The sequence below is a fragment of the Dipteris shenzhenensis genome, chromosome 1 (assembly GCF_047967505.1).
Source record: "Dipteris shenzhenensis isolate YYH24624 ecotype China chromosome 1, Dip_SZ_1.0, whole genome shotgun sequence".
Lineage (NCBI taxonomy): Eukaryota > Viridiplantae > Streptophyta > Polypodiopsida > Gleicheniales > Dipteridaceae > Dipteris > Dipteris shenzhenensis.
In genome coordinates, this window is record NC_141596.1 from 18,622,904 (window position 1) to 18,646,936 (window position 24,033).

The window sequence follows — 24,033 nt, forward strand, 5'->3', positions numbered from 1 at the left end:
CGGGAGATACCCATTGGATGTATAGGCCACAGTCCTGGTTGTTAGCCCCTGTTCTGGATAGTCCCTAGGCAGAGAGCAGGAATTGCCGGCAGGTTGGCTATGGACAGCCAGGCTTTTCTCTTTGTATTACCATCATCAGCCCTATTTTGGTAGCTGATTTGTATGGGGGTTTGTTTTCAAGCATTAATGGAAAGTTATTTCCTTTGCAAAAGGAAAAATGCTATGCAAACATGTCCAACACGCACATACCATGAGCAGCCATTGACTCCTTCCCTAGTAACTCCAATACTCATACCACACAATAGTTGCTATGACATCCCACATCATTAATGTTCGACAATGGCTGTACACAACCATCATATAAAGATATGCTCCCATTGCGCAAACATGTTCAATGTGCACATACCACAAGCATCCATTGATACAAAGGTCTTCCTACTAGTGTCTATCAAAACTTTAAAGCGCATGGCATACTCAATCATGACAAAGGCTTCTCTCAAGGAGAAGGCTAATCAAAACTAGTTTACATCCTCTTCATCCAATGGCTGTACACAACCATCATATAAAGATATGCTCCCATTGCGCAAACATGTTCAATGTGCACATACCACAAGCATCCATTGATACAAAGGTCTTCCTACTAGTGTCTATCAAAACTTTAAAGCGCATGGCATACTCAATCATGACAAAGGCTTCTCTCAAGGAGAAGGCTAATCAAAACTAGTTTACGTCCTCTTCATCCAAGGTACAATTGCATGTGAAGTCAAGAGAATTTCATTTTCGTCTCTCCAAACGAGCAAAAAGCTTAGAAAAGATAGCTGATAGGAGACATACCACTAGAAACCAAAAGAGTTATTACAATATTCACAAGACCCAAATGTCTATTGACCAAGGGGAGCTCATAGGAGGATAATATTTTCACCTTAACTTATACCAAAGATGTAATGGCTACAATGCATAGCATGAGGAACTTTTCTTTAACTTTTCTTGAATTATCACTCTTTTAAAAGAGTTAAATCATGATATGGAGAAATAAAGGTAGTTTTGTACAAAAGGGAATACAAGGACAGAATCTCTACACACGTGGCAAGTGCCATGTAAGCCTAGATTACACACATGAAGAAGTTGTGACCCAACAAATAGAAGAATTATGAGCTTAATTTAGACCTTTTTAATCTCATGGGTCCAAGGCAAGGGTCCAAGGCAAAGCAGTTTTACATCGCCACCAAGACAAGTCGTGGGGGGGCCTCGCAGCTATCATGAGCTGAAGTGAGAAAGGGGTCAACCGGAAGACTACATCTTTCCGACCACAAGATGACAATTGATTTAAAAAACCCTTACTGTTCATGGCAGCCAGACCTTACTTGTTTTGCATGTAGCTGGTCTATTTGAGCTGTCTACTTGTGTTGGACATCACAAAAATTATGACCCAATATATAGATGCTTATATCCCACTAGCACACTCAAATAAATTGGACCAACTAGGTCAGTCTTAGATTTCTTGCCTGTGTTAAAGAGGTCACGAGGTAGTTTGCTAGGTCAGGAACAATAAGTATCTGTGCACCAATATCGCCCTGCAATCAGTCAAAAACATAACTCTCAGATATCTGTCCCAACCAGGAATTGAAGGCACCTTGAAGGGTTGAAGGATTCATCAAATTCCTTAGTAATCATAGTGTAGCATTTAGTAATAAAACAAAACATGCAGCAGCTCATATACCTGTACTAGAATGTCACCGATTTTTTCTCGAGCGATTCCTGTATTAAGGATAGCACCAAGAAAATCACTGTGTGCAGCTGGATCAAACATAAAATCTCCCGTGATGCTGTGAAACAAAGGATCGTCTAAGTTGACGATAAGTACATACCACAAAGCTAGATTGCATTTCACTCCATAAAGCAAAAATTCAGACCTAAGTGCTGCAACTGCATCAGGGTATCCAATATCATCCTTCTCAACATCTGTAGAAATTGCCTCTTTATGTCCTACAGAAAGACGACAACGCTCCGCCTATCCTGACAGCCAGACCCAAAGGGACAAACAAATTGTAACGTTAAATCAAGTATAACCAGACCTTACATTGGTCACTATTTTTCTAGGGGCAGGGCCACCAAAACCAGCACTATACCTGAGAATAGCCTCCAGATACAACAACGCCAACATCTGCTAGACGTTTTAACACTTTGAGAGCGTCATCTATGGCTGGAGGTGTCAGAAAATCAGAATGGATCACCTCCCACCTCTCAGCCGCTTTTTTTGCCTGTACACAACCAATTAACAAACATGAGAATTTCAGCAATTCTCAGCTGTAAGCCACCACAACCAGGATCTCACATTGCCATATTTCAATTTCTGTGATGCAAATACATAAGAACTGAGACTGAGTACTATATTGTTCACTAACATAAAGGCATTTATGAGACTCATGTCAATGCAGCATTAAAAGACACTAAGATAGCAAAACCACTACAAAATAACAGAGAATTTTAAATATATAAAAAGAAGTGAATAATAACAATGGATTTGGTTATGTTTGGAAAACAATGTTAGGTTGGAAGTGTACAGAACACCCTGCAGAAGATTTCACAATTTCCAGAGGGGTATATTTTTTCTTCCATATTTAAAAACTGTGATTTACGCACCCTAGTTTGCTCACATATCCATGCCAACTATTACAGAATATGAAGATGATGAAATCTGAAGTGAAGTCAGATTCCCAGTCCCAAAATCCAAACGAGAGAAGTTAGGCTAAATTTCCACAACACCCCAAAAAACAACAACAACAACTAATGCTAACACAAGGGAGCCAAGGTGAACCAACCCACATATTTTTTTAAAAATGAAACACCAACACAAACACAAGAAAACAATTATTATCATTTATTTTTTATTAGTTAGCTTTTATTTGTTTATTTTAAATTTAAAATGAGAGCTTCAATGTTATGCTCTAGTCGAGATAGCATGACCTCGGATAGATCGGTGGGCATTTTCTCTAAGATGACCAACTTTTGTAATAATTAATGTGCGTAATTAAATGGTCAAGAGAAGTAACTGCCAAGGTCCTAGGTGAGGGCGTAATGGCATTGACTAGATAGTTCTAATAGGGCTTGGGCCTAGGTGCATCTAAATGTGAAAATTGCCAAGGGGCAATTTGTTTTAAAGGAACTCCAAGAGAGGGGTGAAAAAGGATGCATCTAAGTAAGGGCCTAGAATGTGAACATGTGGCCAGGAACTATCTAGGGAGATGTGGGTCTCAAGGATAAGGATGAGGAAAAATAACGAAGAAATGGACGTAATGAGACGAATCCTTCCTTGAGAGTTTGGCTGGGTGGATAAACTTGTTGCCAACGCCCGTGATTACTTGGGTTTTAGGAACGAATTTAGAGAAGGGTGTTACACTTGGTATCAGAGCGCAGGAATTTAGAGAGGGTTCGAGGGACAGACGGAATTTATGCTGGCGCTACTCGTGGATTACGGAGGGAGACCTTCGACGAGGATGGTCCGTGACTGACGTCAGTAAGTGAGAGTCGACGGGCAGCGAAAATTTGATCGACGAAAAACGCGCAGCAAAGGGGTTTCGTTGAGTTTGAGAAACAGGTACTGTAACAGGCTGAAAGGATCGCCCTCGCCGGAGATGCCATCGCCCATCTGCAGTGTTGGTCCTGAGGCTTAGCTCTTGCAAGGGCGAGGGGCGAGTTCCTTGAGCTCCAACTGGATATCGAGAAGTCTGAGCGTAGTGGAGCGCAGGTACGTAGGGGGTCTACGATTTGGCGATCTCGCAGCGTGGTGGTTTGCCGGTCAGTCGGGACTTTTCAAATGGTGGCTGGACCTAGAGGGTCGCCGTGACGACGGAGAGCAGCAGTTTGGAGCGATGGGAAATCAGAGACGTGATTGAGCGACGAACATAATCAGGCGCAGCTTCAGTTTACACCTGACGAAAAGCCCAGGGAGCATTTTTTCCGTTCGCTTCAGTTTATCGTTTTTCGCAGAGTGAAAATTTATTTATTTTTTTTTTTTTTAAACCAGAAAAAGGAGGCAGTATATATTTTCCTTTATTTTTTTTTTTTTTTTTTTTAAAGAAGAAAAAAAAAATCCCTTCCAACAAAATGGAACCAGAAGGGCAGAGTTCAAGGGTGAATCCTAGTGAGTCTAGAGCTCAATCTACACAACAGATGTCACATCACGCAGCACCTACATTGATTGGTAGGATCTCAATATTAGAGGATGCTTTACAGCAGATTATGAACCAGCAGCTTCAGGTGAATGCTGGTCAAAATGAGATTAGGGAGATGGTGCAAGCCTTGTCGGCTAGACCGTCTAGGATTGACAAGGGCAAAGCTCCAGCAGAGCCAGAGCCCAGTGTACATTCCTTAGAGCGCGCTAGAGTCAAAGTGCCCAATATTGCTAATTATAGACCGGAGAAGTACGCTGGTCGGATGACCGAGCGCAGCTCTGATGTGATCGAGGTTTGGTTGCACAAGTGGGAAGAAGCCTTCGCCATTTGTGAGATTAAATCCGATCTAAAGAAAATCCGCGAGGCCACACACCTGTTTATTGAGGCAGCGGACAGATGGTGGATAAAGCAACAGAAGGATCAAGTTGCTCCAACCACTTGGGAAGGGTTCAAAACTGAATTCAAGAAACACTTTCTCCCACCTGATGAAGAATCCCGAGCTTGGGATGCTTATAGAAATCTTCGTCAGAGGAGCTTGTCAGTGGCAGAGTACACTGACAAATTTAGGGAATGTGTTATGAAAATAACAGACCCTCTCCCTATGTCGGTTCAGTTAAAAGACTATATTTATGGACTGAACGACAAGATAAAAATGGAAGTTCGGGCTAAATATGTGACTACATTAGATGAATCTATAGCAGTAGCCCTGAACTATGAGGATGCCAGAGGTAGGTCTGGTGGATTTGTGCAGGCAGGGACTCAGTATGAGCACCCGAGGAAAGGGGGATTTCAGAGGAAATGGGTTTCAAAGACAAGTGTCTCGCAGCCAAGTGGCCAAACCAAGCAGGTGAAGCCGGTTGAGGGACCAGCAAAAACAAGTACCACCGTTGGGGTGAAAAGGAAAATACCTCATTGACCCCTGAACAAAAAGAGAAAGCTAGGAAAGAAGGATTGTGCTTCGGCTGCCTTCAGCGACATCAGTGGAAGGATTGTCCACTAAACAAAGATCGTCGCACGGCTAATATGATAATATCTGAATGCGACGTAGAAATGCAGGAGAGTCCCAGTGCGGAACATTTGCAGATGCAACTGGCGGGACCTTCTCAGAGGTTAGTACCTTGTTTGTTATGTGTATCTGTTGCTAAGTTAGTGACGAGTGCACCTGATAACATCCTATCTAAGCCCGCAGCAACGGGGTATACAGCCTTCAATGATACGGAGCTAATCAAAATGAAAGGGCAAGTGGCCAATCATGATGTCATTGTGTTGTTTGACTCAGCGTCGACTCACAATGTGATTAACTCCAAGCTCGTGAAGAGGCTGAAATTAAAGACAAGTCCATCTGACTATGCGTACACAGTCAGGATGGCAGACGGAAGTTCAACTGAAGTATGGGACCAAAGGGTTACCCAGTTGGAGCTTCGGATTCAGGACTATACTGAGAAGCTTGATTTTGAAATGACCAAGCTTGCTCATGCGGATATAGCCCTGGGAATGGCGTGGCATTCTAGTAAGAATCCAGCCATTGATTGGAAAAAGCACGTATATCAATTCAAGATGAATGATGTGCTTTATGTCTTGCGAGGTGAAAAAGATATACCTCAGGGACCGTTGGTTTCCGTGATGGAAATCAGAAAGGCTCAAGTAGAGTTTTTGTACCTTTGCACCGCATCGGTAGAGCCGGTGGATGAGTCTTCGGCTAGCACTGATGTTACGCAAAGTGGTGAGATGGCCAAGCTGGCTAATCTTATAACAGAGGAGTTCTCTGAATGCTTTAGGGATGAACTACCTTATGGGTTACCTCCAGAGCGGAAAGTTCAGCATAAGATTGAACTGATCCCGGGGGCAGAGCCTGTAAATAGACCTCCCTATAGAATGAGTTTTACTGAAGAAGCGGAGGTGCGTAGGCAACTGGAAGAATACCTCAAGTTGGGGCAGATTCAACCAAGTTTCTCACCTTTTGCTTCACCAGTGATATTAAAGAGGAAAAAGGATGATACGTTTCGCCTCTGTATAGATTACAGAGCATTGAATAATATCACTGTTAAGCACAGGTATCCGATGGCTCGGATTGATGATTTGCTAGATGCATTACATGGAGCCGTGATTTTCAGCAAGATAGATCTTAAGTGCGGCTATCATCAGATCCGGATTAGAGCCGAGGATGTGCATAAAACCGCTTTTAGAAGCAGGTTTGGTCATTATGAGTTTTTGGTAATGCCCTTCGGACTTACCAATGCTCCAGCGACCTTCGTCATGCTTATGAACGATTTACTACGTCCGTATATCGGAAAGTTCGTAGTACATTTTATTGACGATATTTTGATATTCAGTAAAAGTGTTACTGAGCATTGTGAACACTTAAGGATAGTGTTCAGTACTTTGAGGAAAGCCAGTCTTTACGTGAATAAAAAGAAAACTATACTGTGTATGGTTAGGCTTGAGTATTTAGGGTTCATAATTACTCCACAGGGGGTAGAAATGGATCCGAAGAAAGTGGCTGCGATACTAACTTGGCCAATCCCTCAGAGTCTGACCGCGTTGCGATCATTCTTGGGATTTGTCCAGTTTTATAGAAGGCATATCAAAGGATATTCCGAAATAGTATCGCCATTGACTGATCTGACCTCAGATAAAGTACCTTTTATTTGGGGACAGAATCAACAAGAAAGTTTTAACACCATAAAACAAGCTGTGGTCTCAGGACCGGTGTTAAAAATAGTTGATCCCCAGAAACCGTTGTTCCTAGAAACCGATGCAAGTGGCATTGCGGTAGGAGCAGTCCTCCTTCAAGAGGGAAGGCCAGTAGCCTTTGAAAGCAAGAAGCTTTCTCCCTCTCAAAGGAATTGGCCAACTCATGAATTGGAGTTGTATGCTGTTATCCATGCTTTGAAAACATGGAGGCATTATCTGTATGGTTCAGAGTTTTATGTGGATGTGGATCATGATACTCTGAAACATTTCTGTAAACAGCCTGACTTGAGGGGCCGCCAAGCTAGGTGGGCCGAGCTCATGCAGGAGTTTAATCTAACGATTCGGTACCGAAGAGGAAAAGACAATAAGGTAGCTGATGCGTTGTCTCGCATTATGCACAACCTGAGTTTCACGGTATTAGAGAGTGCTCTAATGACCGAGATCAGAGAAACTCAAAAGGTGGACGAGTTTGTCCAGAGCTTATGGCCTAAGCTCCCGGGGAAAATGAAAAGGATGACCTGGCATCCAGAAAAGGCCAAACTTATGCAAGATATACCATAAGGGATGGTATGCTAGTTAGAAATGGCAAGGTTGTAGTACCTGGTCAGAATGATCTCAGGCAGAGAGTCATTCGACAATGCCATGATAGCCCGTGTGCGGGACATCCAGGAGTCGAGAAGACCTATGATCTCGTGAAGCGAGATTTCTTTTGGCCAAAGATGAAAAAGCATATTCATGAATATGTGACACGGTGTTTCTCGTGTCAGGTAAGTAAGGCCGAGCGGGTGAAGCCACCCGGACTTTTACAGCCCTTGGAAATACCACTAAGCAAGTGGGAGAGCATTTCCATGGATTTTATTGTAGGGCTACCTGCAACACAAGGAGGGTATAATTCTATCCTTGTGGTGGTTGATCGTCTAACCAAGATGGCTCACTTCATTCCGACTAGGGAGTCTGTTAGTGCCCCGCAAGTGGCGGATTTGTTCATTAGACATATATTCCGTCTGCATGGATTACCTAGATCCATAGTGTCAGACAGAGATGTCAGGTTTACCGGTCACTTTTGGACAGCGGTATTTGAGACCCTAAGGACTGAGTTGGGAATGAGTAGTGGGGATCATCTGAGACGGATGGTCAGACGGAGAGAGTCAACCAGACTTTAGAGGATATGCTGAGAGCATATGTGTCATTGAGGCAACATACATGGGACAAGTGGTTGCCATTGTTGGAGTTTGCCTACAATGATCGAAAACATTCATCTACCGGGTTCAGTCCGTTTGAGCTGAACTATGGTTGTAGACCAGCCAATCCAACTATAGTTGGAGTACCTCAGAAAGTGCCTAGTGCCGCGAACTTTGTAGTTCAGATGCGGGAGATGCTAGCACTTGCGAGAGCTAACATCCGCCAGGCTATGGATAGAGCCAAGGTGTATGCGGATGAAAATCGGTCTATAAGAGTATTTGAAGAAGGAGAAAAAGTTTTTCTCAGAATTCCTTCGCACTCGAAGTCGTTGACTTCAGGAGAGTGTGCTAAGTTATCACCTCGATACTGTGGGCCGTGGTTAATTCTAAAGAGAATAGGCAGTGTAGCCTATAAATTAGAATTGCCACAGGGGTGTAAGGTGCACCCGGTTTTTCATGTTTCGCGCTTAAAGAAATTTTTGCATACAGGTGACTCACTAATCGAAGGTGTGGTTTTGTTTCAGGAGATAGAGGATATTGCAAGGCGCAAACCAACCAGAATCCTGGACCGAGGAACAATGCAAATACGAAATCGGAAGATACCCACGGTGTTGGTTGCATGGCATGGTCAGCCTCTATCGGAAGCTACCTGGGAATCCGTATACCAGTTGCGGAGAGCATTCCCAGATTTCATCATCGAGGACGCTGATGCTTGAAGAGGGAAGGAATGTTATGCTCTAGTCGAGATAGCATGACCTCGGATAGATCGGTGGGCATTTTCTCTAAGATGACCAACTTTTGTAATAATTAATGTGCGTAATTAAATGGTCAAGAGAAGTAACTGCCAAGGTCCTAGGTGAGGGCGTAATGGCATTGACTAGATAGTTCTAATAGGGCTTGGGCCTAGGTGCATCTAAATGTGAAAATTGCCAAGGCGCAATTTGTTTTAAAGGAACTCCAAGAGAGGGGTGAAAAAGGATGCATCTAAGTAAGGGCCTAGAATGTGAACATGTGGCCAGGAACTATCTAGGGAGATGTGGGTCTCAAGGATAAGGATGAGGAAAAATAACGAAGAAATGGACGTAATGAGACGAATCCTTCCTTGAGAGTTTGGCTGGGTGGATAAACTTGTTGCCAACGCCCGTGATTACTTGGGTTTTAGGAACGAATTTAGAGAAGGGTGTTACATTCAAAGGACGGGCGTATGAGGAAGGAGAGCGTAAAATCCAATCCTCAAGCCGATGCTGAAGTTCCAAATGAGGTACCGGCAAGTACGGTTGGAGCATTGCTGAAATTTTATGCCATAAAGGACGATAATGAGCTCCCAAGCCATATTTGCGAGCAGCCATAGAAAAAGATAGAATTGTGCCATCATCCTGAAGTACATCCGCCACAGATGAAATGCCTTTGAAGGAGAGAAAATAAGAACGTCGGGGTTCTTGTATGGCCAAAGGTGGGTGGAATACTTTAGGCCAAAAGAGATTCTCTACCCTTAAAGAGTTGCCCGAAAGAGAGTCCCTGCCTTGCCATTCCAAGTGGGATAGAATGTGTTTCCAATCAAGAAGCAGAGAAGAGACAAAAGGGCATCCTCTGATCTTGCCGTGGATAGAACCAAATAAAAAATCCCACTGAGTAGGCTGCCAATTCCCAAAAGCAGATGTATGAAGATGTAATAAGAGAGAGCGGATCATGAAAGCCCAAGGCTGATCTCCTTGTATAAACTGCATCATCATTTTCCCTCTGTGAGCAAGTAAATGCATTTGAATATTGAGAATGTTCAGACCCCCGTGCATCTTTGGAGAACAGAGACGATGCATGGAGAGTAATCTGAGACTTTTCTTGCCATGTTTTGAACACCAGAAAATTTCCATGATAGCTGACATAAATGAAACCAGATCTGCCTTAGTGAACATAGTGAGAGGCAGATAAAATTGTATGTATGCTATCAAAATGGATTTTGTAATTCGCAGACGAACATGTAATGGCCAAGTTGCAAGCTTCCAATATTCAAGTTAAAAGGAATACACACACACACAGATAGATAGATAGATAGATATAGAGAGATACACACTTTTTTTTTTTGGTGAAATCTTACATTTTTGTGTGGGAAACCCCAAAAAGAGGTAAAAACCCACCAATAAGTACAAAGGAAAAAATTACAAGTAAAGCCTCAGAGCAAAAGTCATGAGGCAGCCAAGTAAAACGTTACAAGATTCAAACTAGAGGAGGATCAAAGACAAAATCCTCCAGTTTCAGATAGTTGCTTTGTAAAAAATGATGCAGTAAAGAAACTGCACCATCAATAAAAACCACCTGTTTTTTACCCTTGTGATTCTTCTTAATATAAGCTGGGAGCCTGAATTTTTGAATCACAGGGTCAAAAACCTGTTGCAACGTAGGATGAAAAGACTCCAGAGAAAAAGAGACATCTGCACCCTGAGAAAGAGACTCTAGCATAGTCATCACAGGCAAAGGAACTGGAGCAATGTCTGCACTCTCTGACGAAGGAGCTCCATCGGATAAAGCAGGGCTGATCATATCAGCTTCACTTCGAGTATCAACCGGAGAAATAGCATGCACATCATCTTGTATAATGCCTTCATCAAGGGACACATCCATATCCTGAGCAGAAGGAGGCTGGTGATGCTCAATAGGAGATCCTGAACTTCCTTAGCAGCAGAAAGATTGGCCTGTGACTTATCTACCTTCTCCAGTAGTGCTTCGGAACAGTAAGAGAAGGCTTCTCCAGTGAAGCCATAGCATAAACCGGAGGAGAAGGAAGACTAATCTTGACAGTTGAGGAAGGAGGGGGAGGAGTGGTCCTGGAAGCAGAAGAGCAATCACGTGCAAAGTGACCAACCTGGTAGCACCGATAACATGATGTAGGAAAAGAGGCAAAATGCAGCCTGATTCGCATCGGATGAGCAAATCCCAAATCAAGATCCAGAGTAGAAGGCACGGGCTGCATCATATCCCATAGAACACAAAGTCGAACATCCCAAGTAGCCTGTAGGAACTCCTGTCTCGGAATATGCAAAGGCCTCCCCAAAAGCGCTGCAAGGGTAGGAAGATGTTGAAGAAGAGGCACAGGGAGCACTTTGAGGGTAATCCAAACCAGACGATACGTCAAAAGAGAAGAAGCCGGATCAAAACGTGGATCCCAGGGTATCACATAAGCAAAGAAACCTACCCTAGGAACCCCAGCACGGCTAACAAGACTCTCCACCACCTCAACCGTAGGACACTGGGCGTAATAAAACCCTTTGTCCATAAAGACAAACGAAGAAATAATATTCGGGCCCACTGCAACTTCAGCCCATCGACAGAGTTGTGCTGCAGAAAGAATCCTACCCATAAAAAAGAGACAAACCCCAAACTGTTGAGCCTATCGAAAACTAGAGACCAAAAGGGTAGAATCCAAAGACCGAACAAGAGGTGAACCTGAGGGGGGAACTTCTACAACAAAAGCAGCACACAGCTGACGAAGAAGTTCCAACTGAAAGGGAGAAGAGGAACCATCCGCAATATCCAGTTTCGCTGACTTGAGCAAGCGCGAAGAAGCCAAACCACCATGCTTCCCCTGAGTGAAGACACGCGAAGGAGAAGATAGGGTAGAAGGAGGGGCTGAAACTTTGAAGACAAAGGAACCATCACACGAAGCAGCAAGAGGCTGCTGCAAATCAGATACAAGCTACTGCGATCTGAAGCAAAAAAACGAGGCTGTATATAATGTTGCAGATCTACGACGGAGGGTTGGAAAGGAAAAGATGGCTGCTGTACGGAAGACTGCAAAGCAAGAACAGTCGGCTGCTAAAGAGGTAAGGAAATGTGCACGGACGGAGAGGGCAAGGGTGCGGACAGAGATACGGCAGAGACTGAGACAGGGAAAGGCGGTTGTATAGAAGCACACGGAGGCTGGACCGTGGGCTGGACAATAGGATACGGTTTCTGTACAGATTTGTACGGGAGCTGTATGGAGGCACACAGGGAAGAGACCGAAGCCTACAAGATCCATACGATGGCAGAGGCTGAGGAGGGTATGGAAGGGGACGAGGGCCGTACAAGCATGTATGGGTAGGGTAAGGAGGTCAACAAGGGTACGGACGAGGGAGGAGGAGCAACAGAGCTCTCCGTCCCACCTACTCACACACACACTCTCTTGTGAACACTCACACAACTAATAGAGAGATACACACTTTTTTTTTGGTGAAATCTTATGTTTCTATGTGGAAAACCCCAAAAGAGGTAAAAACCCACTAAGTACAAAGGAAAAATTTACAAGTAAAGCCTTAGAGAAAAAGTCATGAGACTGCCAAGTAAAAACAAACACAACATCCTCCAACTTCAGATTATTGCTTTGTAAAAACTGATGCAGTGTAGAAACCACACCAATAAAAACAAGCTATTTTTTGCCCTTGTGATTCTTCTTAATAGACACACACACACACACAACACACACACACACACACACAGATAGACAGATAGAGAGAGAGAGACAGATATATATATATATATATAGAGAGAGAGAGAGAGAGGGAGTAAACTAAAAAGGTACCTAAGCGTAGATGAGCTCCAAAAATCTGCACTCTATGCAATCTACAAAAGGTTTAGTTAAGAGCAACACTTCATTTTTAGATGTCTTGTGTACGATGAGATTTGAGGCCAACACCACTGTCTTTTCAGAGATGGATTGGGACCCTCTCTAGCCTCTTGGTTCCTCCACATCAAAGACGATTAGTGATCTTCATTCACGAGGTTCTATGACATAGAGACTACACGCTCAAGGCACATAGACGAGATCAGGAGGCCCAATTAACCTCCAGCCGAATCAGTTTCTGAGTGCATTCAGAAGATTCTAGAGCTGATTATTCTCCTCCTTTTACCATGCGTGGTAAAAGTCTACCTTCCAAATTCCTTTTAAGGAATACCTCACAGATACTACCATTTGGAATCTGATGTTGGACTGAGAAGTGTAGTCTGTGAATCATTGATTGGACTTTGGCAGCCTTTAAATAGCTTGTAAATAAATACTACTTTAAGTAGGGGAAGCCTCAAGTTGCCACATGGCATCCTATGTTGGCTAACCCATAAGCAGAGCCAACAGAGGGTACGCACAGGGGAAGACTGGTAGTAAAGCCCAGGAGCTCACACAGTGTGATGTGGGGTGTGGAATCACAAACTTCTTAACTTATGTGCATAGATGTGCAAGCCAGTAAATAGACAATGCCCAGAGACAAATATAGAAGCACCACTTTATATTTCCATCTGTCCAGAAACTAGGACAGGATACAATACCAAAAGGTCCTTCTACAAGCCTGGCACTTCTAGATCTCTGAGCCCGCGTGCTCCACCTCGAGCATATGTAGACTCGCTGTCTAGATCCCTTCCACCTTGCTGTCCAGAAGCCAGCCTAGGTGGGCAGCACCTTGAGCTCAGTCTGCAGCCCTATGTCAGCCTCCTTCTCCTCCTGTATGTAGGTCCAAGGGTGGGCCTGTGGCTGCTGCTGTCTGCTCCACAACTGCTGCTTCAAGTGATGATCACAACACCTTGCTGCCCTAGAAGACAGCCAAGGTCCAGCCTCTAGGGAACTCAGTCTGCAGCACACCTTCCACTCTCCTTAACCCCCCGTGTGAGGCCCAAGGAAGTGTCTTCTGGCTGCTCCTTTCCTGCTGGATAGTTGAATGTTTGTATGAGGCATAATGGCCTCCTTTTATAGGCCCAAGGCCCTTCCCAAAGACTGACCAGTCTGGCCGACTTTTAGGGTCTGTTTGGGCCAACCCTGGTCTGTAGGAATATATGCTGTAGACAGCCCCTTTTAGGGCCCTCTTTTCTTGGGCCTTTGGCCCACACTCCAAGGGCTTTAGCCCTCCTTCCAAGGCAGGGTCCCAGCCCCTTCTGTCTGCCTATATAAGGCTTGGTTGGCTGGCTCCAACCAGCCCAACTAGGATGGCCGACCCTGCTGCTGGTACACCCACCTCTGCTGCACCCCTTTCTGGCACCCTGTACTGCCCATACGTGTGCGCCTTTGCTGCGCCACGTCGCCTCAGTCCACCCTCCTATGCGCCTCTGTAAGGGGCCTGTTCCAGCCCGTACGCACAGTCCTTGAGGCACCTCTGCCAGCCTGCTGTGCTGCCCACATGGCAGCCCATGTGCTGCCCAGGTGGCAGCCTCTTTAGCCCTTTCCCTGTGAGGTGCTGTCCATGTGGCAGCCCCCTCTCCACCATGAGTCTTTTAAGTACATGCCCTATTTGCTGCCATTTCTACATTACTAGGCTGCTGAACTAGACCTAAACTAGCTGGCTGTAGGCTAGACTAGTTACACTGGTTTCAAACCCCTTTCATGGGATTTGAAGTCTGACAGCTTATGTAACCAAAGAAGATAGAGTGTTAGACATCACCCAACAGAGGGTACTCACAGCGGAAGACTTGCCCAGGAGCTCACACAATGTGGTGTGGGGTGTGGAATCACAAACTTCTTAACTTATTGTGCATAGATGTGCAAGCCAGTAAATAGACAATGCTGAGAGACAAATATAGAAGCAACAGTTTATATTTCCGTCCGTCCACAAAGTAGGACAGGATACCATACCAAAAGGTTCTCCAACTAGATGTCAAGCACTTCTAGATCTCTGAGCCCGCGTGCTCTACCTCAAGCAAATGTAGACTCTCTGTCTAGAGTGATCCTCTCCACCTTGCTGTCTGGAAACAAGCCTAGGTGGGCAGCCTCCTGTGAGCTCTAAGCCCGCGTGCTCTACCTCGAGCAAATGTAGACTCTCTGTCTAGAGTGATCCTCTCCACCTTGCTGTCTGGAAACAAGCCTAGATGGGCAGCCTCCTATGAGCTTGGTCTGCAGCACAAGGTACTTCTTTCTCCTCCTGAATGTAGGCCCAAAAGTAGCCCTGCTGCTGCTCCTTCTACTAGTGGATTGGCTGCTCCAGCTGATATGAATAAGGGCCTGAAGGCCCTCCTTTTCTAGGCCCCCAAGGGGGCTGGCAAAAACCGACCAGCCTGCCCCATTCTGGCCGACCAGTCTGTGGCTGGTCCAGCCCTATAGGGCTCACAAACCGGGGCCTTTATGGCCCACTCTTCTAGGGCCTTGGCCCTCCAATCAAGGCAAGGGCCCAGCCCTATATAAAGGCAGGTCCCTGCCTCATAGCAGCTTCCTTTGCTGCTCCAACGGGGCCTGCCCGTACACCTGTTCTGAAGTTCACTTTACTCAATTACAAAGCCATTTAAAACCCTACTAAGCTAAAAATAACCAAGTAAAATTCACTTTTGTTACAATCCTCCCTGCCCAAAAGAAAATTGGCCCTCAAATTTGCAAGAGGGGCTGTAACATAGAATACAATCAAAGTATGGAGAGGAAACTCATATTTGGTCAGATTATATAAAGTAGTAAATGAACACTGCTACAGCTATCCAAAGTCCTCCAATAATGCATAAGTCCTCCAATAATGCATGCTGATCTGCAGCTCCAGATAACTAGAAATGATCAAGTCTGGTCCCAAATATCGGATGAGCAAGTAGGGGTACTGGCCTACTATGGAAGAGGGCTGGCACGAGGATTCATCATCTGGTAATCCCCTCCATTTGATGTGGTAGTCAATGTATGACTTACTTCTGAGGATGTGATCCCTAAATCCAATGATCCTCTCAAGTATATATTGAATATGTCCCTCCTCATCCATGGGAGGCAGCTCTTCCATACCCCGGTCTGTTGGGCCCAAATATTTCTTCAAAAGAGATACATGGAACACATTACAAATCCGGGAAGAAGATGTTAAGACAGGCAATCTCCAAATGCAGAGGCCAGGGCCAAACAAATGGCCAGAAAGGCCAAAACTGGCAAATCTCCAAACACAGGAACCAGGGCCAAACAAATGGCCAAAAAGGCCATAACTGACCAACCAGATCTGGCCGACCAGAACTCGCCGACCTGACCGACCAGAACTGGCCGACCAGATGGGTCAGGCCTATAAAGGGCAGTAGCCCCCTGGCTACTTACTCACCTCTTGTTGGAACAGGCTGCTGCACACCTGCGCTCCAGCATTTCTGCCGCCTCTGCCTCCTCTGCCTCCACTCCTACATCCTCTCCAGCATCCTCTGCCTCCACTCCTGCTTCCGCTCCAGCATAGAGGCCTCCTCTGCCTCAGCTCCAGCATCTCTGCCTCCTCTGCTTCAGCTCCAGCATCTCTGCCTCCCCTGTCTCCGCTTCATCATCCTCTCCTGCTGCTGCTCCAGATCAGCATCGACTTATTTTTCTACTGCTGTATTATTTCCTCCAGATCTGCAGCAAACCTTTGCTCTTCTGGCAATAGGTTGCTGACCCAGATCTGGTTCAGTTCCAGCTAGTGGAGCTAGTGCAGAGCCCACTTCAATTGGCTGTTCTGGAGGACTGCTGTTTGCTCCCTCCACAGTTTCTTTCTCAGATATCTCTTATCTTGTATTGAGTTCCTTTGGTGATATATATTTCTTCTTCAGCTATCATTAGTCTTCAGTGTTGTTTTATTTGTCTCCAAGTACTTTCTTTATATGGTATCAGAGCAAGGTGTGCCTATCGACACCTGAGCCTTGACCTGGAAAGCTTGGAAGATAGATCATCAACTGAAGATGTCTTCTCCTTCTTCCCCGAAGCGATCTCAGCCTGAATCGACCTCTATTCAACCACCACCCTCGTCATATGTCGAGAGAGAGTCTGCAACGATCGAAGGTGATGAATACCTCTCCAAACTCTTTAAAGAATTTGCTGAATTTCAGAAATGGAAGGAACTTGAAGCAGGTACCCGCACACCCCGTGCTTCTTCTTCTCCACGTTTTTCTCCGATACGTCAACAAGGACCTCTATTCAACTCGAAAGAAGCAGAGCAACATTTCAAGTTCGGTGCCGACGAAGAACAAGTATACCCTCACGAAAGAGGACAGGCCGGCATGAGGACAATGGATTATTCGACAATGCCTATCCCACAAGAATCAGTGCAAGGTATGTTGCCCTATTCCCTTGGTGCAACTCCGTCTGTTATGCAAGGCATAGGAACGAGTAATCACGAGGAAACAAATCCATGCATGCATGTGAACACTCGTAGACGAGAAAGGAGAAATGCGTCAGACAATGAGTTTGCTTTCGGTTCTCATTCTTCCTTCCCTCCCATCCCTCTCATATCTTCCGCTGCCATCTTTCCTCCAGTGGCTTCTCATCCTCCGTCTTCTCCCATGTCACTGGGCTCCTATAGTTTATTTCCCTCTATCTCTCCCGCTACCCCTTTTTTCCCTCTCATGTCGTATCCTGCCTCTCATATTTATCCCTCCCCCTCAGGGCCTTCTCCAAATCCTTTTGTTCCTCCGGTGGTGCTGCCTCTCCTTCTCACTCCGCTCCTATTCTAAGTCCTCTCACGCATCCACCGGTTGCTTCTCCCTATCATTCCCTTTCTTCCTCTCACCCTGTCTGTGCAACAGCCAAACATGCTTTTACTGATATGACTCGTTTTAACGGGTCTAATTATACCACTTGGTCAAATCTCATGCGCCATGTGCTTGATTCTCAAGACCTATGGGAACTCGTTCAAGGTACTGAACCGCAACTTGATCCTCATGCTTATCCTTATCAGGTAGTTCGCTCGTGGCGACATCGTAATGCCACTGCCATTGTTGAAATCATGCAAGGTCTTTTGCCTGAATTTCCCTCTCAATTACAGCACTTTGACCTTGCCTCTGAGCGATGGGCACATCTCACTGACCGCTATGCGTTCCGAGATCGTACTCGTCGCATCAATCTTGACCACGATCTCCAGCAATTCCAGATCACTGCTGACGATGATCTTAAGGTCAAACTGGCAGACTACCGGCGGTTAATTGCTGAATTTGCCACAACTCGTCCTCCCAAATCCAAGGATGACCAAGTTACTTTCTTTTTGAACAAACTCCCGCCCAAGTATTTTAGTTTTATGCAGCAAATCATTTCTCAATCCTCCCTTCCTACTTTTTATGAGTTTGAATGTCAACTCTTGCGTTATGCTCGTCTCTACTCTCATGTCCACCAAAAACATAGTGTTCCTGCTTCAGAGGAGGCTCTTCTCTCCGGGATTCAAAAAGATCAACTCAGCTCCGGGAAGCCCTCTCCCACTCCTGACTCCAATAACTCCTCTGATATTAAACCCGCCCGGCACAACCTTCCCAAAAAGAACCGGTTTTGTCAGCATTGCCAGAAAGTTGGGCATGTTGATGACGAATGTCGCTCCAAAGCCAAAGGCATTCTCCCACAGCCCCCCACCACGACTCCTCTGCCACCTCGTTGGCACCCTAGGAGTAGTCCTCCTCCACCTAACGCTGGCCCTTGGAGACCACAGGGCCATGTCACTAATCACTTCACCCCATCCCCTCCCTTCATCACTCCCGAAAGCTTGTCTAACTGGTCCACTGGAGATTCTCTAGACTTCAATTCTCAAGCCTTCATCCATATCACTGAGCTTGACTCCTCTCCATCCATATCTGGATCAGCTTTTCATACTCTTCCATGTGGCCCTAAAGCCCCTTGGATTGTGGATAGTGGAGCCACTCATCATATGACCCCTCATCGTGATCTCTTCATTTCTCGCCAACTGGCAACAGGGGGAGTGGCGTTGGTTCAATCACATTTGATACCGACAAAGGCCCCAATCTTGCTCAGTTGGATCAAGTGTTTTATGTCCCCCAATTAGGGGTCAATCTTCTTTCCGTCCATCAACTTTGCCTTCTTGGCCACGCGGTACTTTTTACAAAGATGCATGTCGAAATCATAGATGAGACATCGGGACTCCTTTTAGCTCGGGGCGAAGCCCAACCTCATGGTCTGTACCTCATGACACAATTTCTTGCGACTCCTTCCAATACCGGCTCTGAGTTTCATCGGCTTCATGGTCTTGCTATCCTGAAAGATCCAACTGACACAGAACGATTGTGGCATTATCGTCTGGGACATTTGTCCTATGACTCTTTATATGAAATGTCTCGGGATCATTTGGTTGACGGCCTACCTCAATTTTCGCGAGCCAAAGATATTTGCCATCCATGCCAATTAGGCAAACAAAGCCGAACTCCTTTTCCTTCTCATTCCACTTCTCGAGCCAGTGAGATATTGCGTCTAATCCACCTCGATATTAGTGGCAAATCTCATGTTCCTTCATTGAATGGCTCACAATATTTCTTAATTGTGGATGATTACTCTCGATATCAATGGGTGTTCTTCATGAAAGAGAAATCTGACACTTTTTCCTTCTTTGCTACTTGGGCTCGATTGGTCATGAATCAAACGGGGAAGCCTATTGGGATTGCTCGTAGTGATAATGGTGGTGAATTCATTTCCCATGAATTCACTCACTTCCTTCACGAGCATGGTATCCAACGCCATCTTACATCTCCCAATTCGCCCTCCCAAAATGCTCGTGTCAAAAGGAGAGAGCACACAATCATGAACATGGCACGCTCCATGCTTTTTGCAACCGAGTTACCCGAACGTCTCTAGCCAAAAGCCGTGAACACTTTTGTCTATCTTCTTAATCGTTGCCCTACTGAGCCCATCCCGAACATGACGCCTTTTGAGGCTTTCTATGGCTACCGACCCTCTATTTCTCATATCCGCATCTTTGGATGCTGCGCGTACACTCATACTCCCAATGATACTCGCGGTAAACTAGAACCACGTGCTGAACTTCTACTTCTTGTTGGCTACTCAGCGGAAGCCAAAGCTTATCGCTTATTTGATCCTCGCACAAACAAAGTTTTGGTTTGCCGTGATGTAGTCTTCGATGAAAGAGATGTTCTAAAAAATTCCTCTATTCTCCCTGCTGATGACACACCTACTCCCGTTCCCCCCGAAACCTCTTTCTCTCTTCCCGGAACTTCTTTCTCTCCCCCCGAAACTTCTTTCTCTCCACCCATTGCTTCTCCCGGTCCTCGATCCTCTTCTCACGACCCGCTGCCACGCTGGTATCGACAAACTATGAAGGATTCCGAGATTGTTCCCTTAGAACTTCCTCCTCCTGGTCCTCGACGCTCTACCCGGACAGCTTCTTCCACTACCACTGCCTCCATTTTTACCACAGCCTATATCGTACATTCTGAACCTGCCACTTGGCAGGAGGCAGTTCAACATCCTGAGTGGCATCGTGCCATGGAACAGGAGCTTGAGAGCATTGATCACAATGAGACCTGGATTTTGGTCAATAGACCCAGTCACAAAAAGGTCATAGGAACAAAGTGGATCTTCCGAACAAAACTCAAAGCAGATGGAACACTAGACAAGTACAAAGCTCGCTTAGTAGTGCAAGGATTTCGCCAAAAACATGGTATCGATTATGAGGAAACCTTTGCCCCTACTGCTCGATTAACATCCTTTCGCCTTCTCCTCGCCCTAGCCGCTCATCACAGCTGGTCTATCTATCAGATGGATGTCAAGAGTGCCTTTCTCAATGGCTACCTTGATGAGGAAGTCTATGTGGCTCCCCCACCAGGTTTTTCTCCTCCTGGCCATGAAAATAAGGTTCCGTCTCCGCAACGCTCTTTATGGGCTTAAACAAGCACCTCGGTCCTAGTTCCACCGAATAGACACCTTCCTCAAAACTAATGGGTTTCATTCCACTCATTTTGATCCGAATTTATATATACATCAATCTTCAGAGGGGGTCTGCTTTATCTTACTTTACGTGGATGATCTTTTGCTTTTGGGCTCTACCACCACCACACTTCAATTCATTAAAACACAACTCAGCACCACATTTGAGATGACCCATCTCGGTCTTCTCTCCTATTTCTTGGGCATGGAAGTTGTCCAGCATTCTGGTGGTATCTTTGTTCCTCAACAAAAATATGCTCTTCAACTCCTTGATCAGATCATCCCCCACGAGCCTAAGCTAGCTACCACTCCCTTGGATCCCACAGTCAAGCTCTCAAAGGACTTGGAGTCTCCTCCCTTTGATGAACATCTCTATCGTCAGGTTGTTGGCAAGCTGCTCTAGCTCATTCACACTCGTTCGTATCTTTCTTACTCAGTTTCTATTCTCAGTTAATACTTTAATGAACCCAAGCACACTCATTGGCATGCATGTATTCGTATCTTGCGGTTCATACATGGTACTTACTCTTATGGTTTACATTTCAGACCAGGACTAACACTACAAGGATACACTGATTCTGACTGGGCTGGCGACTCGGACAATTGCCGTTCTCATGGCAGCTACATTTTCTCGTTCGGCTCGGCACCTGTTTCTTGGTCCAACCGTAAACAAGAAACTGTTGCTGGATCTTCTACTGAGGCTAAATACCGGGCCTTGTATGATTGTACCACAGAGGCCATATATCTCCGGCAGTTTCTGGCAGAGCTACACTTTACTTGTACTGAACCAACGGTCCTCTACGTCGACAACAAAAGTGCCATCGCTCTCGCCGGCAATCCCATTTTCTCCAACCGCACCAAACATGCTGGCGTACACTTTCATTTTACTCGCAAGCAAGTGGAATTGGGTACTATTCGATTGATATATGTTCCAGCTGCCGATAATCATGCTGACATTCTTACCAAGCCGGTTAACCGACCTATTCTTGAGCATCTTAGCCCACGGCTTGGGATTGGTGCACCGCCTCCTTCTCCTTAGCACTGTTTGTATACTAGTGCTTAAGGAAGTGAACAAATCCCCTGCGAGGGCACTCCTTAAGCACCTCTCTTTCTATACTTTATGATTGTACCATATGTTCCAGCTGCCGATAATCATGCTGACATTCTTACCAAGCCGGTTAACCGACCTATTCTTGAGCATCTTAGCCCACGGCTTGGGATTGGTGCACCGCCTCCTTCTCCTTAGCACTGTTTGTATACTAGTGCTTAAGGAAGTGAACAAATCCCCTGCGAGGGCACTCCTTAAGCACCTCTCTTTCTATACTTTATGATTGTACCATCACTACTGGGCATTTAGCAAAGATGAAAACCTACTTTGTAGGCATCTCCATCTAAATGAAAACCCTCTTTTTTTTTCTTTTTTCTTTTTTTTTTAAAGGCTGATGAAGAAGATAGATCACCCCTGGAACCATTTTTTCATTACCCCTGGAACCATTCTACCTTGGACATTGAGAGGGGGTGTTAAGACAGGCAATCTCCAAATGCAAAGGCCAGGGCCAAACAAATGGCCAGAAAGGCCAAAACTGGCAAATCTCCAAACACAGGAACCAGGGCCAAACAAATGGCCAAAAAAGCCATAACTGACCGACCAGAACTGGCCGACCAGATCTGGCCGACCAGAACTGGCCGACCTGACCGACCAGAACTGGCCGACCAGATGGGTCAGGCCTATAAAAGGCAGTAGCCCCCTGGCTACTTACTCACCTCTTGTTGGAACAGGCTGCTGCACACCTGCGCTCCAGCATTTCTGCCTCCTCTGCCTCCACTCCTGCATCCTCTCCAGCATCCTCTGCCTCCACTCCTGCTTCCGCTCCAGCATAGAGGCCTCCTCTGCCTCAGCTCCAGCATCTCTGCCTCCTCTGCTTCAGCTCCAGCATCTCTGCCTCCTCTGTCTCCGCTTCATCATCCTTCCTGCTGCTGCTCCAGATCAGCATCGACTTATTTTTCTACTGCTGTATTATTTCCTCCAGATCTGCAGCAAACCTTTGCTCTTCTGGCAATAGGTTGCTGACCTAGATCTGGTTCAGTTCCAGCTAGTGGAGCTAGTGCAGAGCCCACTTCAGTTGGCTGTTCTGGAGGACTGCTGTTTGCTCCCTCCACAGTGTCTTTCTCAGATATCTCTTATATTGTATTGAGTTCCTTTGGTGATATATATTTCTTCTTCAGCTATCATTAGTCTTCAGTGTTGTTTTATTTGTCTCCAAGTACTTTCTTTATAGAAGAGAGCACCTCCAACCTATAGGCAATCTCACCAATTCTCTGCAACACCTTGTAGGGTCCATAGTATCTATGAGCCAGCTTAGTGTTAGTGTTCCCTTTTAATGAAGCATATCTGGACTTATGGAACAAAAGTTAGCCAAGTATAGCAACCTGTCCCATGTGGTCTGGGTGTCAAAACAGAAATGTCTAAGATACTCCTCCAGCCACCTTTTCACTCTTTCAAACTGTCCAGCAGTTTGTGGGTGGTTAGCAGTGCTAGGAGTGAGGAGTGTCCCCATTGACTTGAACAATTCTTCCAAAACTGACCCATGAATTGAGTGTCTCTATCACTCACTATTTCTTGTGGCAAACCATGCAATTTGAACACATTTTCCATGAACTGAGCAGTTACCATAGAGGCCGAATAGTGTCTTCGTACAACAGACGTTGTTCCAGCCCCTGACTGTGTCACAGGAAGGCCAGTTATGAAGCCCATTGAAATGTAGGTCCACTTACCCTCCGGAATGCGTAGAGGCTGAAGCAAACCTGTTGGTCTGAGATTCAATTCTCTGTTTTGTTGGCAGGGCTTGCAGCTTTGAATATACTTTTAAACATCCTTCCATAACCCCTTCCTTGTAAAGCTTTGCTTTTCCCCTTTCATAGGTCTTAAACAGACCACTATGACCAGCCGTGGGTGAGGAATGCATTTCCTGCAAGACCAACAGTCTATAGGTAGAATTCTCCACCAGAAAAATCCTCCCTTTTGTACCATAATAACTCATTGTACAACTTGTAGTTGGGATGGTCTTCACAAGAGGGATTTTGCAGGTCTTGAAATATGACAGCAGCTGCCGGATCTGATAGATGTTCCTCTTGAATTCCGTGGATCCATTCCGTGTAGATTTCTGTAATAGATGGTAAAGTGCATGCCCACATCCTATAGAGTGAATCAGCCACGATGTTCTCCTCCCCCGCCTTGTAATTTTGTACAATTGACAACCACCTCCTTTGCTTGGGAGAGAGATTGTTTGGGACAGAAAATACATAAGTGTTCTATGGTCAGTCCTCACCTTGAAATGGCTGCCATATACAGAATGGTGCCACTTTTCAATGGCATGGAGTATGGCCAACCTCTCCT

At 45.5% G+C, this 24,033-nt stretch overlaps 1 protein-coding gene across 3 annotated transcripts in view; it reads right to left on the reverse strand.

Moving 5' to 3' along the window:
* The window catches only part of LOC147905497 (RNA-binding S4 domain-containing protein), a 51,731-nt gene that overhangs the window by 19,953 nt on the left and 7,745 nt on the right, over nt 1-24,033 (reverse strand). For all 3 annotated transcript variants that reach the window (XR_015541666.1, XM_087380253.1, XM_087380245.1), the window contains exons 3-6: nt 2,130-2,261; nt 1,914-2,011; nt 1,721-1,826; nt 1,506-1,574 (exon numbers count right to left, since the gene is read on the reverse strand). Coding sequence is in view for 2 of the 3 variants with exons in the window: in XM_087380253.1 (XP_087236379.1) it covers nt 1,506-1,574; nt 1,721-1,826; nt 1,914-2,011; nt 2,130-2,261 (405 nt within the window). In the remaining variant the exon portion in view is untranslated. The remainder of the gene's footprint in view (nt 1-1,505; nt 1,575-1,720; nt 1,827-1,913; nt 2,012-2,129; nt 2,262-24,033) is intronic.